This window comes from Vombatus ursinus, unplaced genomic scaffold (assembly GCF_900497805.2).
Source record: "Vombatus ursinus unplaced genomic scaffold, bare-nosed wombat genome assembly UNPS02014961.1, whole genome shotgun sequence".
In the NCBI taxonomy this organism is placed as follows: Eukaryota; Metazoa; Chordata; class Mammalia; order Diprotodontia; family Vombatidae; genus Vombatus; species Vombatus ursinus.
In genome coordinates, this window is record NW_020954739.1 from 1354341 (window position 1) to 1374302 (window position 19962).

A 19962-nucleotide genomic window follows, 5' to 3' on the forward strand; every position below is an offset into this window, starting at 1 on the left:
TGCTGTTGTTTCTGTTGCTGTTGTTTCTGCTATTTTTGCTGCTGCTGCTGTTTCTGTTTTTCTTCTTGCTGCTGCTGTTGTTTCTGGTGCTGCTGCTCTTGCTCGTGCTGCTATTGTTAAAGAAGATTAGATTATAGGAATGAGGGTCTAGAGAGAAAACATTGGGAAGTGACAGGGAAATAGAGAATTATCAATAAACATTCAATTTAATTTAGGCATCAATTAATCGTTTAAAAATAAAATAAATGATGAGTAAGTGGGGAAGAGGACATTCCAGACAGAGTACCATACAGAAGCAGGACGGCATGGGGTGTAGATGGGAGAGGGAGGGGGACACATTCCATTTGGTGCATAGAGTACCCGGAGAGCAAGACAAGGCTGGAAAGTACCATGCCCTCCTACACCAGGAGTGGGGAACCTGCGGCCTCCAGGACACACGTGGCCCTCTAAGTCCTCAGCACTTTGACCGAATCCAAACTTCACAGAACAGATCCCCTTAATAAAAGGATTTGTTCTGTAAAACTTGGACTTTGGACTAAAAAAGGCTGAACTCAAGCCCTAGAAGGCCACATGTGGCCTCAAGGCTGCTGGTTCCTCACCCCTGCCCTAGACTGTGACTGCGGAGCCAAGGGAGTGAGACATATTCTCTGTAAGCAATAGACAGCCATAGAAGGCTCCTGCAGAGAGGAGGGACGAGAGCAGATCTGTGCACGAAGATGCTTCTTTTTGAAAGGATGTGAAGGATAGACTGGGGTGGGGAGAGAGTCAGTCTAAAAGACCTCTTTGGAGGCTGCTGTAGTCCAGGTCAATATAGTGAGGGTCTCTACATGGAGAGGTAGGGGGAAGAGTGGCCTCAGAGTCAGGATCACCTGGCTTGAGTCTCATTTCTAACACTCGTTGCCTCTGTGACTGGGCAAAGCACTTCACCTCACAATGCCTCAGGCAACTCTTAAGACCAGAAATTGCAGGGTAAAGTCTGAAAGAAGAGAGGGAAACGTAGCCGTTGTGTATGGGACGTGTTGAATCTGAGGTCCTGGTGAAGCGTTCAGTCGGAGATGTCCTTGAGATAGCTGGAGGTGCCCATCTGCCACTGTAAAAATAGAGGTCTGGGGGCCACGTAGAGAGGTGTGGGTGGAAGCCACGAGAGTGAATGAGGTTAGATCAGGGGTAGGGAACCTGCGGCCTTCTAGGTCTTTGGATGAGGCTTTTTGGCTGAACCCAAGTTTTACAGAACAAATCCTTTTATTAAGGGAATTTGTTCTTTGAAGTTTGGATTCAGTCAAAGGGCCGCACTTGAGGAGCTAGAAGGTTCCTTCGAGGCTGAAGATTCCTTACCCCTGGGTTAGATTGCAAAGGGGAGAAGCACACAGGGATGAGAAGAGGACTAAGAACAGGCCCTTTTTAAGGAGTCAGGAAGAAGAGGAGGAACCAGCAAAGGAGAGAGGAAGAAAGATCCAGGAGAACGTGGTGTCTCTGAAGCTTAGAGGAGACTCTACTCTTTTCTAGCAGGAGGGGGTGGCCGTGAGCATCATGAGCTCCAGAGAGGGCAAGGAAAATGTTTATAGAGAATGGTCTTCTGGTCTTGACATCAGGAAAGACCTGGGTCCAAATTCCAGCTTAGATATTTACTGGTTGTGTGACTTCAGTCAAGCCATGTAACCTCTAAGCCTCAGTTTCTTCATTTTCTTGATCAATAAACATTTATTAAGCGCCTACTATGTGCCAGGTTAATCATACTTAACAAGACCTACCTTATAGGATTATTGTTAGGAAGATGCTCTGCAAACCGTAAATCACTCTGTAAATGTGAACTCATATTATTACTGGTGACCTTTGAGCCCACTACATTTCTCCCCACAAGCCCACCCTTCCATTTTCTTTACTGTCACCATTTTCCCAGTATCCCCAGCTAGAAACTTTAGAATCATCCCTGACTTTCTACTCTATGCTCCATGTACAAAGCAAGTCCTTCTGTTTTCTGCCCTCATTGAACTCCATCTGGAGGCTTATGTTTAATTCCCCCAACCAATCCTCCCTTCCCTGGCCACCCTCTGCTATATGTGTTGTCTTCCCCTTTTAGAATGGAAGCTCCTTGAAGGCAGGCATGGCCTTTTTTGTTTGTTTGTTTGTTTGTTTTTGGCATTTGTGTTCCCAAAGTCTAGCGCCGTGCCTGGCACATGGTAAGTGCTTAATAAATGCTTATTTGTTCATTCACGCTGGGCACCACAGTTTAGGAAAAACATCGACAATTGATGAATTCATAAAATCTTAGGATTCAAACCTGGCAGGGACCTTTGAGCTTATCTAGACTACCTCAGTTGTGGAAACTAAGGCCTAGAGAGATTAAGTGACCTGCCCATGGTCACCTGGCGAACACACTGGGTACAGATTGGCAGGGCTAGAGCTCCCCATCACTAGAGGTATTCAAGCAGAAGTTGAGTGAGCACTTAGTAGGGATTTTGTCTTGTCCAGTACATAGTAAATGTCCTCTAAGGTCCCTTCTTACTTTGGGCATCTGAGGTGGTAGGCACCGGTAGGGAGGCAGCGCCAGGCCCGTCCTGTGCCCTATCAGCGCCCAAGGCCCCTAGCTTCCTGCACAGTCAGTGTGTATTTCCTGGTTAGAGCCTGTGACTCTTTCCTTCCCTTGAAGCTGCAGAGAGCCCAGCACGGCCACCAGCGGACATCGCCTACTACTTCTATGAGTATGACCCCGACCCCTATGGCTCTGAGGTCGAGAGCTTTGACGTTAGGCCAGAGCTGACAACAGTCAGCAGTGCTTCTGAAGGTACCTGGAAGGAAGGACGCGGGGACCCCATGGAATGGTGAGCCAATCACAAACTGCCTCCAGTCAGCTAGCCACTGACCGTCTGGAGGGACAGGCCCGATGGCCAGTTTTTGAGAGTGTGTGAAACAGGGCATATGCTTTGAATAGAAGAAAGGAAGGAAACGAGCGTTTATTAAGTGCCTACTATGCACCGAGCCCTGTGCTGAGGGCTTTACCGATGTCGTCACGTTTGGTCCTCACAACCCCAGGAGGTAGATGCTGTTCTTATGCCCATTTTACAGTTGAGGAAACTGAAGCAGACAGAGACTAAGTGACTTGCTCAGGGACACACAGCTAAGAAGTGTCTGAGGCTGGATCTGAACTCAGGTCTTCCTGACTCCAGGCCCAGGGCTCCATCTGATGACCCACCAGGTGGTTGGACCAGATGTCCTCTGAAAATCTTCTCGGGTTAGCGTTCTGAGTCCTCGTGCCTGCCACAGCTTTGGGAAGGGCCCTGCAGCCTCCAGAATGGCCCCCCTTCCCAGGATCTCCTCCAGCCTGTGAGTCACCAACTACTGTGGCCAGGGGGCCGGACAGTGCAGGGGACAGAGGGAAAGGAGCCTTGCACCGGGCAGCAGAAGACTGGGGTCGGGTCTCTACCGAGGCAGTCGGCTCATTGATGGCTGTGTCCATTGAAAGAACTCCAGGTTTGGGGTCAGAGGACTTTGAGTCAAATATCAATCTTGCTGCTACTTGTGGTTACCTTAAGCAATGCCCTTCCCTCCTCTCATTTATCTGTACAGTGGGGGTTTTACGGCTTCCCTGTTGGAAGGAGGCAATGTGCTAAACTAGAAAGAATCAGAGGACTTCGAGTTCTGGATTCAGATTCTGCCTCCAATACTTAGTAGCGCTGTGACTTTGGACAAGTCAGCCTAACCTCCCTGGGCCTCAGTTTCCTCATCTGCAAAGTGAAGATGTTGGGCCAGACAGCCTCTGGGACCCTGCCGGCTCTGAATCTAGGAGCCTAGGAAGGTCATGGTGTTTTTGAAGGTCTGAGCACCTTTTTAAAATGGTTTTCTCATACACTGGTAACCATGAATAATGTGACCAGACAAGCATACAGAACAAAGGGCAGCATCTCAGGCAGAGCCTTCCCCCTCCCCCCCCACCCCCCGCCCCGGAGGGTGCATCCTCCCTGGGCCAGGCCGGAGGCTGTGGGGTCCTTCTAGGGCTCCGGGCCTCCTCCCTGTGGCAGCTTCTCAGGGCCAGCTCCAAGGCCATTCCCCCCCCACACCTGCTGTGCAGGATTTCCTTCTACAGTGCCCTCGACAAGCCACAATGCCAGCTTCACTTACACACCGCTTGGCAGAGTGATTACTGAGGCGGTCGGCTCATTGCTGGCTGTGTCCACTGAAAGAACACTAGGTTTGGAGTCAGAGGACTTTGAATCAAATGTCGATCTTGTCACTACTTGTGTGATCTTGGGCAAGTCAAAACCCCTTGGGGCCTCAGTTTCCTCATGTGTACTTTTAAGGACCCTCCCAGCTATGATTATTATTGGATTGTTCAGTTGTTTTCAGTCATGTCTGACTCTTTGTGACCCCATTTGGGATTTTCTTAGCAAAGATACTTGAGTGGCTTGCCACTTCCTTCTTCAACTCATTTTACAGATGAGGAAAATGAGGCAAACAGGGTGAAGAGTCCTACCCAGGGTCACACAGCCGTAAGTGTCTGAGGCCACATTTGAACTCCAGGGCTGGTGCTCTATCCACTGCACCACCTGGCTATTATTGGAAGTAATACCTTAAAACAAGCTGAAACCAGCCTCCCTCCAACTCACTCCCACAGGTCAAAGGTATTTGAAGATAATGGTCATGGCCTGAGTCTTCTCTTCTCCAGACACCACATCCTATTTTCCTGCACGCAGAGGCTGGCGATAATGACGCTGTGGTCTCTTTTCCAACAGAAACAACAACCTTCCCAGGAGGAGAAGTGGCCCAGAAGGTGACTCCTGAACGGCTTTGCTCAGACTGCTGACTTTGTGGAGAGCAAGAAGGACCTGGATCTTTCTCACCTGCTGCAGAAAGCCTTCTGTCCCCTCCCCAGCCGTGCTGAGTCTGCGGGGGAGTCTGGAGCAGCCCCCGTGCTTCACGCTCAGTACCGTTCCCCATCCCCGCCCCCCAATACGCGCACTTCCTGCCTCCATTGTCAGGTTTTCCCACAGAGCTTCTGACGTACCAGTAACTGCCGAGAGCAGGAGTGGCATTTGAGCAAGGGCCTCGTCCGGGGGCAGAAAGGGGCCAGGGGACCTATTTACTTTGGAGCAAGCCACTGTCCCCTGCCTTCTGGGCGCCTTCTATTTGTACAGAATTTTTCGCTTTTGATCAATGAATCTTCACATCAGTCACCTCATTTTAGCCTCTCGACAATCTGTGAGTTAGGGTAGGGCAGGTATTAGTCCCATTTTACAGATGAAGAAAATGAGGTGCAGAGAGCCTTTATTGAGCACCCCTCCCCCTATGCACAAGGCCCTGTTCTCAGCCTTAAGGGGAACAAAGGTGAGTAAGATAGGATTGTTGACCTTGTGAAATCTGGGAGGAAGGATAAGATGTGTTGATAAATGAATAGAACAGATGACCTCACCAATATCGCTTTGGCAGAGTGAATAAAGTGCTGGTGGTGTGGAGGGCTGGGTGCTGGTCCAAGCTCTGAACCTAACTTGCTGTGTGACTCTGGGCAAGCACCTTCCCCGGGCCTCCATTTCCCCATCTGTAACATAGTGACAATACCTGCCGTACCCAGTTTTGAAGGGCCATGGTGAGGCAGACACGACACAAAAGATGTAGCGATCTGCTGAACAGAGACGAAGGGTGCCCATAGAGGTGTGGTGTGTCGTGCACTGCCCGGCCTCCGGGGTGCTGGTCTCCGAGGGCCACACCGAGTTCCACAGCTACAGCTTAGAGCAGGTTCAGCCCTGGCCGGAGCTCTGCTGACCCAGGATTGGCCAAGGGCCACGGGACTCAAAGCGAGGCAGAAGCGCACGACCCTGGGCGGTTTTAGAAAGCAATTGTTAATAAAATGTCAGTATCTGAAATGAAGCCTCTTGGGAGCTTCAATCATACATTATTGGGTATTGGGTCCAATTACCAGGGTACAGATGAATGAAGCCTCGAGGCTTTCACATTCAAACGACTTCGAAGAATCCAAATGATTCTGGAGAAGTACAGAGGAGGGACGGTAGGGCAGGGGACTGAGGAGGAGCTCAGAAGAGCACCAGGTGCCCGTCAGAATAGCGTCAGGGCTTTCCAGGCCGAGCAAGAGAGACCGGCCGCAGAGCTCTGTGAGGCAGGACTCTCCATTCCCCCAGGTCGCTTTTGTTTTCTCTACCAAGGAGAAAGAAGCTGGGATGATAAAGCGAAAAGAGCCAAAATGGTCACTGAAAAAATTAGAACAGGGCAACCAGCCACCCTCACTCGGAGTGTTCAAGTCATTGTCCTGGCTGAACTTTGTGCTGAGTCCAGAGATAATGGGCGTGTGTGATTCTTGAGCCATTGCAGGGATCCTTTGGGATGCTGGAGAGCTAGCTGGCAGGAGGTTCCCAGACTGCCGATGGGAAAAGGTCTCCATTTTCTCCCCCAAAAGGTGGAGGGGAGGAAGACTAGAGGCCATTCACCTAGCATGGGTTGTTGAAGGGATAGTTTGTGAGCATAGAAAGGAGAACAGGGATGTCTGTGAGCCAGGATGGATTTATTAAAGAATGTCACGGCAGAGGCAACCGTGGTATAACAGTGAGTCAGAAGACTCGGTCTTGTGTCCTTCCTCCATCCACTAGCTTTGTGGCTGTGGACAAGTCACACAACTTCTTCCAGCCTCAGTTTCTTCATCTGCTAAATATAACGGTCCTTGCACTGCTAACCTCAAGGGATTGTGAAGAAAGTGCTTTGTAAACAAGTCGTCAGCAAACATTTATTAAGCACCTACTCAGTGCCAAGCACTGTGCTAAGGCTGGGGACACAAAGAAAGGCAAAAACATGGTCCCTGCCCTCAAGGAGCTTCCAGTCTAATGGGGTGGGGTGGGGGGAGTGACAATATGCAAACAACTGTATACATAGAAGATACAGAGGGGTCAGAGGGACGAAGATCAAAGGGGACCAGGAATGTGTGAGACTGGAGGACTGCTGTGGTGGGGGGGGGGGACATGTTGTGGAGAAGATTCTCCTTGTGTGAGTCACACTAAATGCCCTCCAAGGCACACTCCAAATGCCCTTACTTTCCCAGCTCTAAGATGCTGCCCTGCTGCCCCTGCTGCCCACAGACCTGTTCTAAGTAAAGTTCTTTGGAGATTTCATTGGGTCCTAGAAATGGGGGCATTATTACTGGATGCTGAGAAGCAGCGAGGCTGCAGCCTGCAGTGAAGGACGCAGGAAGGGAGTGGGGAAGACCCGCTCCCATCACATAAACCAGGGCTGTATGGAGGGCCACCAAGCGGGCAGTGAGAGCAGCCTGCTTTCTTGTTAGAATACCGGCTCCCAAGGATCCTGCCTCTGCCTCACTGGCCGGCTGTCATCCCATTTGCCCATTGACTCTTTCAGGAAGTATAGGTCAAGTCACCGAGGTCAGAGAAACTCTCCATTCCAGGGCATTAGGCGAGATCCCTGGGGCTGCTCAGATCCCCCTAAGGACCCTCTCCTCCTTCCCTCAGCTTAACCTGCAAGTTAGAAAATTCTCGTCATTTCCCCAGCTTCCAGCCAAGGCGTGAAGAAGGAAGCAAGGCAGAGTGGCTTGAGTATAAGACTTAGAGCCTAAAGGATCTAGGTTTGAATCTTGATACCTCCTGACTGAGTGTCCCTGGGCAGGTCTCTTAACCTAAAGTGAGGTAGGCCTCACTTTCCTCAATTGTCAAATAAGGGGATTTGACTAGGTGGTCTCCCTCTACATCCCTCCCAGCTCTTCCTTGAGGCTCCATCAGGGAAGGAGGCACCACCCATGGCTTAGTCTGTTTACTGCTTGCTAATAGCCTTCCATCCTGAGGTGGCCTGGCCCAGATCACAGGTGAAGGGCAGCCGTGTGCTATGGCAAAGGGCAGAGAATGAGAACCTGCCTCTGGATGGGGTCAGAGAGCTGGACTCTGGTTCCAACTTTGCCTTTGAACTATTCAAAGACTCTTATGTAGTGAAGAGAGCACACGATCTGGAGCCGGGCCCTGGGTTCTAATTCCAGTTCTGCGGGACAGACTTAACCTCTCTCAGTTTCACTTTCCTGATTTGTCAGATGTGGGGCTTGGAGTAAGTGAGGGGCACCAGAGAGCTGGGCATGGACCTAGGAAGACCTGGGTTTGAAACCTGCCTTGTACACTCTTAGCTGTGGGGCTCTGAGCAAATCACTTCACTTCTCAGCCTCAGTTTCCTCATTTGTAAAATGAACTTGATAACCTCTAAGGGTCCTTCTAGCTCCTGTGAGCCCTCTCTGAGCTTCTCTTCCATCTTCTGTAAAGTAAGGATAGTTGGATTGGCTAGTCTCTGGATGTTTTCAACTCTAACACTCTGTGTGCTAAGGGCCCTCCCAGCTCTGACACTCTGTGTTCTAAGGGCCCTCCCAGCTCTGACATCCTGTGTTCTAAGGGCCCTTCTAGCTCTGACACTCTGAGTTCTAGGGGCCCTCCCAGATGTGACAGTGTTCTAAAGGCCCTCCCAGCTCTGACATTGTGTGTTCTAAGTTCCCTCCCAGCCCTGACATGCTGTATTCTAAGGGCCCTTCCAGCCCTGACATTCTATATCCTCAGGGTCCTCTTACCTCCCATGTTATTAGTTGTAAGGTCCCTCTCACCTCCACATTCTGTATCCTAAAGTCAGTTCTAGCCCTTACAGGCTAAAATATACTATTGCCACCAAGCATGGATGTCTTATGGGGAGAGCAGTTGGCTTGGTCAGGAACCTTTCCTTTTATTTGCTGGGTCACATAAGAGGAACCTGCTTAGAACCAGAGTGGGCCTTAATCAGCTCTCGGTCAGCAGAGTCCACCCTGCAGCCATAGTCGTGTTTCTGGGAGAACACGGAGCAACTGATGGGCACAATAAGCCCAGCCTGACCTGTCTCGACTGAAGATGGAGCGCTCCGGGATCTTGAAGGTTCAGGCGGGAAGGCTGTGCCCTCAGGACAGGCCTCCAGTCCAGCCGACAGCAGCCCCAGTAAGACAAGGCATGGGATGCTGGAGTTGGCAGGGACTTCCACCTCCTTGCCTGAAGCACGGCATAACTTCGCCAAGTCATCATCCAGCCTTCTTCAGTACCTCACCTCCTCTTGGCCAGCCCATTCTGCTTTTGGGCAGCTCTTATCATTAGGGGGTATTTCTCATATTGGCCAAAATCTGTATGTAAGTCTCTCCCCAAGCCTTGATCCTATCTCTTCCTTCTTTGGTCAAGCAGAATATCTTTTTTTTTTAAGGCAATTGGGGTTAAGTGACTTGCCCAAGGTCACGCAGCTAGTAAGTGTCAAGAGTTTGGTCTGAGGCCGCATTTGAACTCAGGTCCTCCTGACTTCAGGGCCAGTGTTCTATCCACTGCACCACCTAGCTGCCCCCCAAGCAGACTATCTTAATCCCTCTTTGTTTCAATCATCAGAAGGCAGATAGTGTGTTACCCCACCTCACCCCACCCTGGCCCCTGTCCCCACCAAGTTTTCTCTTCTCCAGCACAGACACCATCAGATGTGTCAATACTTATCCAATAGGGAACAATGTACTGGACCTCCCTGGAAATGGGGTTGGGTGTTCATGGTGAAAGTCCTCTTGATGAAGTGGAAGCTGGAAGGGAAAGCAGAGTGCAGAAGCCCGCATGCCAATCCCCTCTCATCTTTGCAAAATTTGCTGAGGAAAGGATAAAGGTGGGGTTTACAGGGAACCTTGAGGGCAAGGACAAAGGGGGATTCCACTGGGGCTGACACAAATAACAAGCCCTTCTGTGCAAGAGTCAGAAAGCCCGTGCCTCCCACCCTCCGGCCAAACCCCCTGCCGCTTCAGATGGATGTCTATATTAGAGACGTAGAGCGGGTACCCAACCCAACGACATCTTCCTTGGAGGTTTTCCGGACTGTGAGCACGCGCTTGTCCTGCTGACAAAGCTCTCTCTTTATTTTGTCCCGGAATTCTTCCGATACATAGTAATAGATGAAAGGGTCCACACAGCTGTTGAGGGTGCTGACAGCCAAACTGAGGACATACCAGAAGTAGAGGTCTCCAAAGCCATTGGCCCTGGTGTCCGAATAGTGGATGAGCAAGAGGACGTTGCTGGGGGTAAAGAGCGTGACTGCTGAGGCCAGCACCAGCACGGTGAGCTTAATGGCATAGCCATACGTCTTCCCACTGGCCACCAGGACGTAGATAACCGAGCCATAGCAGAAGAGAATCACCAGCAGCGGGAGGAGGAACCCCAAGAGGACCAGGCAGACAAAGATATTCAGGAAGTGGCTGGCCTGCTCATCGTGGGGGAGCACATCATGGCACAGGACGAGCCCAGAGCTGCCATGCAGTGGGTAGGACTGGCGCTGGGCAGTCAGGGGCAGGGTGAGGGAGGCTGCCCCAAGCCAGACGACGGTACAGAGGCCCACGGCAAAGGCAGGGCCACGCACAGAACGGGAGAAGAACGGGTGGACGATGGCGAGGTACCTGTCCAGACTGATGCAGGCCAGGAGCAACATGGAACAGGACATGTTCCCATAGAAGAAAGCAGTCACCAGGCGACAGAGCCCCTCCTCGAAGACCCAGTGGTGGCCCAGGAAGTAGTAGGAGATCTTGAAGGGTAGGATTAGAACCAGGAGCAGGTCAGCCACGGCAAGGTTCATCAGAAAGATGGTGGATGGCAGTTTCTGGATCTTGGCAGCCAGCACCCACAAAGCTAAGCCATTGGCTGGCAAGCCCACCAAGAAGACGAGAGTGTAGAGGGAGGGGACCAGGCTTGTGGAGACCCAGCTGAACAGGTGCTCCCTGGAGTCCTTTCCAATACACAGGTAGGTGGTGTTATTGAAGTTCATCTTCTCCCCAGGGAAGCTTCTCGGGCAGAGGACAAAGTGGGATGAGGTCTCATTGGTGTGGGGATCTGCTCTGTCATCTGTGATGAGAAGCAGCTATGGGTTAGCGCAGTCTGACCCCAGCCATCCTTAGCCTTTCTGCTCCATGGCCCCTTAATCATGGAAACAGTGCCCCCCCTAATAATGACCATCGTCCACTCAGAGCAGAGTCTCCACAAGGGTGGAAGCCTAGCTGCTCCCATCACCTGAGTCCAAGGCTCAGTTTCTCCACTTGAAGAAGACAAACCCAAAGTTGTCATCAGCTCAATTCCCTCCAGACCAGCAGCTGGAGCTGGTTTCCCAGCCAGGCCTGTACTCTGGGTGCCCATGAAGAAGTGAAGTAAGCCTGTGGGATGGGCTGTGTGTGCTCTCACTGAGAGTAGTATGTGGTCGGCTTGTCTGAAGAGGAAGACAAGCAAGGAGCGCTTAGTGGGTCAATCGACCAATAAACATTTATAAAGTGCCTACTATGTGCCAGGCACTGTGCTAAGCACAGGATCACTTTAGTCATTAGCTGTAGTGGAAAGAGCCTCAGATCAAGGCTTCTTAAACTTTTTCCACTCAAGACCTCTTCAGCACTTCCTAAACTGCGGGTCATGACCCCATATCTGAGATGATTCCCAAGGTGGAAAAGGAACTGGAGACCCAGTGATTTGCCTGTGGCCCCATGACAGAAACAGGAAGAGGACCCAGTGTTCTGTCACCACATCCCAAAACCTGCGTGACTAACAGCACTGAAAACGGTGCCAGCCTGCGCTGATACCTCAGACTTTTCCGAGAAGTTACACAGATGCTAATCTTCTGAATTTTTCCTGAAACATCTGAATCAAAGTAATCTCTCATCTCTCTCTGAACTAAATCGCTATTTGGCCCAGTGTGAATGTTTCCCTCCCTCCTTCCCAACAGAGGTAGCTGTTTCATCTTCCAGATGTTCTGGGTAGATTGTATGGATGATAGGAAATGATTTGGGGGAAGTCAAGGGCCGGGAAAGTCCTCGGTAACAGAGACAGCCTGGTGCAGAGTCCTGACCGTGGAGAAGGATGTGGGTTTGTTTGGACGGGACCATGGTAGGTAGGGGGGGCCATCGACCTTAGAGGTCAGCTAGTCTCCCCCTCTCATTTAACAGGTGAGGAAGAAAAGGTATTTTATCAAACAGATGATAAATGGCAGGATCTTGATTCTAACACAAGCTCATTTATCCCAACCCTTTCTTCCAAGCCCCGCTCCTGATCTTACAAATGGGAAAACTGAGGCTCAGAGAAATGAAATAATTTCTCCAAGGTCATGTAGATAATAATAGCAAGGCTAGGATTCAAACCTACATCCCCTGACTTTAAATGCAGTATTCTTTCCCCTACAGCTGCCGCCCTCTACCCCAGGACACCCCAAAACACAGCCTCCCCAAGACTAGAGCCAAAAGTAGAATTATTATTAGCTTGAGAGAACAGGACCTTTCCTCAGGGTGCCAGTATTTATGTGGGGGGGGAGGTTGTAGGGTGCTTCCACTTTGCCATAACCACCAACCCTGGCCATTGCTTCCCGGTCCTCTAGAGGAACAGGGTATGACCACCCTGACCCACCCCCAGGCTTCCTTGCCATTGCAGCTCTCTCTCAGGGCTGACTTTCACCCCCAACCCCCAAAGAGTGTGAGAGCCAAGACTCTCTGAGGAATCCCCCTGCCTCACTCCCTGTGACTGCCCACGGCTGACTTTTGTGTCATTCTTTGCTCTGCTGACCGAATTTGATTCAGGCGCCATTTCAGCTCTATCCAGCTCTGGCTCCCGCAGCCTATCCCATGGGTAGCTGCACGAGGAGCAGCCAATTTGAAAGCATCGTCTCTCCATCCCCCCATTTCTATACCATTTTACAGTTTACAAAGTTTTTCCTCCAAGCAGCTCTGCAGATATTAGCCCCATTTTATAGAGGAGAAAGCAGACACTGCTTCTCTTCTCTGCGGAATGAAGAGCTTGACTTTGGGAGGCAAAGAAGCAAGGGTGCCAGGGACAGATTTAGGCTCAATATCAGAAGAACTTCCTCATCATGAGAGCTGCCCCTCCCCCCGGGAGGGCACCCCCCTGAGATAGGACCCCTTCACCAAACAGATGCTACATAGTCCATCGATCAATAATCAATCAATAAACATTTATTAAGCACCTACTATGGACCATGCACTGTATATCGCTTGGGTAAATTGTAGTAGAGATTCCTGTTCAGTGTAACTTGGACCAGGCAATCCCCGAGATCTCTCCCAAATCTCAGATTATGGTTTGAACTAAGTTCTCCAGCCCTTCTCTCACGTGTGGCATAGGGGGAAAGTACTGGATTCAGCCTAGATGTACGGTTCCACATATGGGCCTTGGTTTCTTCCCGGGTAAATGAGGGACTTGAGATAGATGATCCCTAAACTCTCTTTGTCCCATACCAGCCTCAGGCACCCTGTTCATCTCAGCCACCTGGGTCAAAGACAGAATCTCAATGGCAGGAATGCCCATGTTTGTCCCTCGCCTGCCCACCCTCCCAGCCCTACATTCTCTGAAACAGCCCTGGAGCAGGATCTGACTGGTAATAGTATCAGCAAATCTCGGGAGGCTACAAGAACCCCTTGGGCCTCCCTCCCCATCAAGGACCCTGAAAGGGTAAGTTCAGAGCACTGCCCTTTCGTTTCTCCTAAGGGCATAACTCACCTCCATTGGCATTATCTTCATCATAGTCGGTTTGTGCCAGGCTGCCCACCAGGAAGCAGTATAGTAGGAGGAGGCTGGGGCCACAGGGGCGACGCATGGTCCAGTGTGCCAAGTTAGGACTGAATGGAGCAGGGGCCAAGGGACAGTGAGGCCACACTATTGTCCAGGGAGGCTGCTAGGAGCTGCTGTGATGAGGCATTTCCTGCTGAGGCCGCGCACACACACACACACACACACACACACACACACACACAAACACACACGGATACAGCCACTCCAAGCTCTCTCAGACTTCCTGAGGAGGAGACCGTGAGTGTTTAGATAAATGGAGACAGGCCCGGGTAGGGGCGTGGGAGACGTGCACATCAGCCCTAGGCCCATGTTTTCCAGTGGCAGTGGCAGAGAAGGGAGAGAGAGGGGAGCGCAGGCCTGGCACACTCAGCGCCTACATTGGCATTGGTGCTTCGGACTGAGTCAATCCAAAGGTGTGAGCAGGTAACCAGTTCCTCACTGCACGGCCAAAGCAGTAACCCACTGACTGCCCGGCTAGGGCTGGAAGAGAACGCCAAGAGTGGAACAGAAGGGGAGCCCCAAGCCAGTGGGCATCAGTTAACCCCTTGCCCTCCACTGCTGCCCTGACACCAGGCCCTCTGAGGCATTGCCCCTCCAGGGGCACAGAGAAATGCTTATGGCAGAACACAGGGAAAGAAGGGTGAGGGGACAGGAAAAGCTGGGGGTGGGAAAATAAACACAGGGCAGAGAATGGTCTTTCTGGCCACAACCTTGAATATAGAGTCTGTCTCTCATCATCTCCTGACTACATGTGACTCAGTATCTTTCCCCAGATTATTTTTTCCACTTTGGAAAAATCTACCTAACCAAACCCAGGAATGAGCAAGGGGGAATTAGCCACGGTCTCCTTAGTAGCAAAGAGCAGAACTAGGGCCAGCGGCAGGGAAGTTACAGGGAGGTAACTTCCACCCAGATCCCTGTTCCCTTAGATTCCATGCCCAGGTCCCCGTCTGTTAGCCACCTAGGAGGCTCCTTAACTCCCACTCACATCATTGTTCAGCCGGAAAATGCCACTTGGGTTTTTGGAGACGCTGGGCAGATGTTTCCTGTGAGTTTGTGGAATATGAGGAGCGTGCAAGTCGCTGTTAACTCCCCCTGGCTCCTGCCTCCCTGACAGCTCTTTCAGCCTTTAGCCAGCCTTTGGCAGGTCCTGGGCATTTCTGAGAGCTAGCCTCGGACAGGAGCCCTGAATCATCCACCAGCCAGAGCTCTACCGGTCCTCATTCTGTGAGGCAGCCAATATCAGCCTCTGCACCTGCCCTGCCTTCCTCTCGTCTGACTTCATCCACAGGCCGAGAGTGACACCATTCAATCAGTACCTGTTTCCCTTACCCTTACCAGGGACTTTCCAGAGAGAGGTGGCCAAGAGGAGAGCTAGGGGGATCTCACAGGGGCTGGCTTTAGGGCTAGAACTCTGGAGATGCAGCCCAATATAAAAGGAAAGAATCCGAAGACATTCCTGATACTTTCCAACTGTGTGGCCTGGGCAAGCCATCAGATTTAGAACTAGAACGGACCCTGGCATAATCCATTCCCCTCATCTTACAGAAGAGAAATACACAACTTTGTCAGTCTGGGGACCTCCAGTCCCCCCAGCTCAGATCAGCAGAACATGTCCTAAGGAGCTGCCTTCAGCCCACAGGTAAGTGACATGTCCATGGTCATGTAGCTAGAATGCCTCAAAAACAGGATTCGAACCCAGTTCTCCCCAAGTCCAGCACTCTGCCTGCTGCACTAGGCTTCTTCCACAGATCATCAAACTAGAGCTGGAAGTCGGTTTTCATTCCACAAATGAGAAAACTGAGGCCCAGAGAGTTGGCGACCTGCCCCAAGTCACACGGGTAATAAACCTTAGAGGCAGGATTTGAACCCAGATCTTCTTTGTCAAGAGCCGATGATTGCCCTTTCCACTGGACTTGCTGTGTCCCTCATCACATGAGAAAACTGACGTTAAATGAGGTCCAGGTTCACACAGGTGGTGAGGACCAGGGTACCATTCAAACCCACATGCTCTGGTATGTCGGTCGGAGTTAGAAAATACTCGAGAAATCGTTCCGTGCTCCCCTATCTGGAGGAAGTTAACCTGGAAAACCCCAAGCCTCCATCCACTGACACTGCTCCGTACAAAGGCGATTCGAACACAAGACCCAGGTGGAGGCAGCTACGTCTCCAGGGCAGGCAGGAGGCCACCGGGCCGGTCACTGCTCCGAAACCCTCTCCCCTGCAAAGAAGAAATGAAATCCACAGCACTGAGAGAGACCCACTCTGTGCCTGGCCCTGGGGGACAGACCCTGTCCCTGCCTTTGGGGGACTCCCAGGGCTCGTGAGATCATAGGACGGCAGAGGCGTCATCACGCAGGTCTCACTGGATTTGGATTCAGAGCCAATGAGCTCAGTCTAACCCCCTCCTCCTCCTCAGCCTCAATTTTTTATTTTTTAATAGTTCAGGCAACTGTAAAATTGCCTCAAAGGAGAAAGAAGGGGAAGGGAGTTTACCAAGGTCAGAAAAGATGCAGGCCGGGTTTTAGTCACATCTCCCTGGGTGACCTTTGCTTCAGACTGCTTCCTTTGTAACCCGAAGGCCCCTCCCAGCTCTCAAAAGCTCTGTGATCTGGGGAAGGGGTGGGATCGAAGACTCAGAGAAGGTTTCAGGAGGGAAAATGGAGGCGAGTCTGTTCATTCTTTATGCTGACGGCAGCCATGCACACCGCCAACCCCTCAGGACGTTCTTTGTCTAGATTATCTCATTCAATCCCCATAATACCTTTCTGTTGGTCGATAATATCAATAGCTCAAATTTATGTGATGCGTTAAGGTTTTTAAAGTAACAAGGCTGCAAGGTAAATAGCGCAAGCATCATGATCTCCATTTTATAGATGAATAAACTGACGCTCAAAGCAACACAGACAAATCCAACAGCTACTAAGTGGCAGAACCAGGATTTTTTCCTGCTGTTCCTGTTCTGGTGAAACTGACACAAAACCCGCTCAGGGAGAGATTCTGAAACTGACAGATGCTGCTGCCGCCATGTTTCTCTTTGTGTCCCTCTGTCTCTGTCTCTTTCTCTTCATCTCTTTTGCCTCCATTCCCTGCCTGCTTAAGTAGGGCAGCGGCTCTCCTTAGGCCTCTGGCCTAGGGGCCAGAGGGTCACCATGGTCTGCCCGCCTCTTCTATGCCCACTCTTACCATCTTCATCCTTCAGATGCCCAGTGTCATTGCCCCCACCCATGGTTAGCCCTTTATGCATGAACTCCAGCCTAAGCTGGGATATAAGCAGAATCTTGAAGCAATCCAGGGGAACTAAGAGGTGGCAATGAGGGGCCAGAGCATCCCAGGAATGGGGACCAGCTGGTACAACAAGACAGGGAGTGGAGGGTCATGTTCAAGGAATAGAGGGTGGGCCAGTGTGACTGGATCACAGGGTGTGTGGGAGGGAGTGCAGTGGAAACAGACTTAAAAAGGAAAGCAGCTGTGTTGTGAAGGGATTGAAATCCCAGAGGACTTTCTACTGGTCCTGGAGATAATGCAGAGCTCGGGAGCTCACTGAGCAAGGAGGCAATATAGTCAGGTGATGATTTAGAAGCATCACCTTGGCCCTTAAGTGGAGATGGACCAGAGGAATAAGAGACTTGAGGCAGGGAGGCCAGGCAGAGGCCAGTTAGTATAATAGTCCAGGAAAGAAATGGCAAGGCCCTGAACTAGGCTGGTGGTTTTATGTGTGTGAGAGGAGAGATTTATAGGAGAGATGTTGGAAAGGTAGACATGACAAGATTTGGGAACAGGTTGGATATGTGAAGTAAGTGTGGAAAAGGAAGGAAGGAAGGAGGGAGGGAAGGAGGGAAGGAAGGAAGGAAGGAAGGAAAGAAGGAAGGAAGGGAGGAAGGAAGGAAGGGAGGAAGGGAGGGAGGGAGGGGGAGGAAGGAAGGATGGATGGGAGAGAGGGACAGAGGAAGGAAAGGAAGGGAGGAAGGAGGGGGAGAGGAAGGGAGGAGGGAAAGAAAGAAGGAAGGAAAGGAGGAAGGGAGGAAAGAAAGGAAAAAAACACATATTAAGTGCCTTCTTTGTGCAAGGCATTGTACTAAGCACTTAACAAATATCATCTCATTTGATCCTCACAACAACTTTGTGAGGTAAGTGCTCTTATCCCCATTTTATACATTAGGAAACTGAGGCAGATGGAGGTCAAGCGATTTGTCCAGAGTCACACAACTAGGCCATATTCGAACTCAGCTTTTCCTCACTCCAGGCCTAGAGCTCTATCTGCCCAGCCACCTAGCTGGCTAAGGATGGCACCAAGGTTATGAGCCTAGGTGATGGTAGTGTCCTTCACAGTGACAGGGAGTTCAAAAGAGGTGGGGTTTGGAGGAAGAGATGACGAGCTCAGTTTAGGACATTTGTGTTTGGGATGCCTATGGGACATCCAGTTTGAGGCATAGGTGCAGGCCTGGAGCTCGGAAAGAGACTTGGGCTGCACAGACAGATCTAGAAATCACCTGCATGGGGGTGTTATTTAAACCCAAGGGAACTGAGAAGACAGTACAGAGGAAAAAGAGAAGGGGACCCAGGACAGAGCCTTGAGGACCCCCACCTTTCCAATCCAATGAGAATGCCGCCCGCTTGAATTCCTTCATCATTTACAAATAATGCACACCCAGCACCTAGCATCTCAAGGTCCATCTTACCACCATCCTCAGCTGAATTGAGCTTAAGAAGTTGGTGTGGGTCTTTCTTTGGTTCTATGTGTCCTGGGCACTTGCCCCTGGAATAAAAAATGCAAATTAGGGCTCAGTGGATCAAAGCTGCCCCCTCACACCCCCTACCCCCCCACCCCAGAGGCCTTCCTGGATGTTTGGGGGTGGGGCAGGTCTGGCCAGTTATCCTTCACTCAGCAGCATCTCTGGTTGTTGAAGGTGCCGTTCATATCACCTCATCAGTAATTTAGAGGACTTGGAACCAAAACAAAGAAGGCCTTGCTTTGTGGAAATTATGTTAGGAGCTGCTATAATGGAGGTAAAGTCGGAAACAGCCAAGGGGCCCAGGGCCTAAACAACAGCTCCCATTTTTCTAGCATGCTAAGGTTTCCAACATGCTTCCCTCACAAGCCTGTGAGGTTGGTTCAAATATTATTACCCCATTAATTTTTTTCAATTAAAAATCTATTTTCTTTCCCTCCCGTCTCTCCTCCATTGGAAAAGAAAAAGAAAAAAAAACCCTCATAACAAACATGCATAGTCAAGCAAAACAGATTCCCGCATTGACTGAGCCTGAACACGTTCGTCTCACTGTGTACCCCATTCCATCAGGAGGTGAACAGCCTGCTTCATCATGGCTCCTCAGGAATCCTGGTCAGTCATTGCGTTGATCAGGGTTCTTAAGTCTTTCTAAGTTGTTTTTCCTTTACAGCATTGTTTTTTGTGTAAATTCTTCTACTGGTTCTACCCACTTCATTCCGCATCAGTTCATACGTGTCTTCCAAGGTTTCTCTGAAACTGTCCCTTTGGTCCTTTCTTACAGCACAGTGATATTCCATTACATTTATATACCATAATTTGTTCAGCCATTCCTCAATGGATGGGCACCCTTCAGTTTCCAGTTCCTTGATACCACACAAAAAAGCTGCTATAAATATTTTTATCATTCCTATTTTATAGAGGAAGTAAGAAAGGTTCAGAGAGGTTGTGACTCACCCAAGGTCACACAGCCAGAAAACTTTCTGTAAGAGGTTTTTCTGCCTCTAAGTCTCCTGCACTCATGGATGGAGTGTCCATACTGACCTATCCCCAGCAGGAATTCACCATGTTAACAAAATCTCAGATCCTTGAATGAACATGAGGACTGTGCAGACATATGAACTGAGGTGAAATGAAGAGATGACAACCAACATAAGCAGGAACTATAAACTGATGAGCATTTACTGAGTAGTCACTATGTGCCTAGCATTGTGCTGAATCTTGGGGTACAAAGAAAAAGCAAAAACAGCCCCTGACACAAGGTGCTTGTGTTCGGATTGGGGAGACGACATGAATTTAACAAGCTACAAACAGAAAAGATGGAAGGTGATCTCAGAGGAGAAAATAACACAAATGTATAATAAGAACAAGAATGAAAGGATAAATGCAGAGGTCAGAGTGAGGAAGCATGGGGGAATGGAAACATTCTTTGGAATTTTTTGGAAAAATTCATGTAAATAGGTTTAAATACACGTCTAATTTTTTCTGGGGGGAGGTATGTTTTAATTTTATGGTGAAGATAATTCTGTAATTACATAATAAAACCTGTAATTACATAATAAAACAAAAGCTTTTGGGGAGATAGGGCCCTTTGGGCCAGCAGGCTGGCCTGCACTAAGGGAGGCCCCCGGGCCCTGCTGCCGGAACTG

At 50.2% G+C, this 19962-nt stretch overlaps 2 protein-coding genes across 2 annotated transcripts in view; one reads left to right on the plus strand and one right to left on the minus strand.

Moving 5' to 3' along the window:
• CPAMD8 (C3 and PZP like alpha-2-macroglobulin domain containing 8) overlaps positions 1–5778 on the plus strand; it is a 160537-nt gene extending 154759 nt beyond the window's left edge. Inside the window, exons 41-42 of the mRNA XM_027845395.1 lie at positions 2651–2822; positions 4731–5778. Coding sequence (XP_027701196.1) covers positions 2651–2822; position 4731 — 173 coding nt within the window. The 3' untranslated portion in view covers positions 4732–5778. The remainder of the gene's footprint in view (positions 1–2650; positions 2823–4730) is intronic.
• Positions 5779–9286: 3508 nt separating this feature from the next.
• On the minus strand, positions 9287–13661 carry F2RL3 (F2R like thrombin or trypsin receptor 3). Its single transcript, XM_027845424.1, has 2 exons — positions 13512–13661; positions 9287–10868 (listed from the first exon to the last, which is right to left on the minus strand). The coding sequence occupies exons 1-2, from the start codon at positions 13606–13608 to the stop codon at positions 9790–9792; spliced, it is 1176 nt and encodes a 391-aa protein (XP_027701225.1). The 5' UTR covers positions 13609–13661; the 3' UTR covers positions 9287–9789.
• Between the last annotated feature and the right edge of the window lie 6301 nt (positions 13662–19962).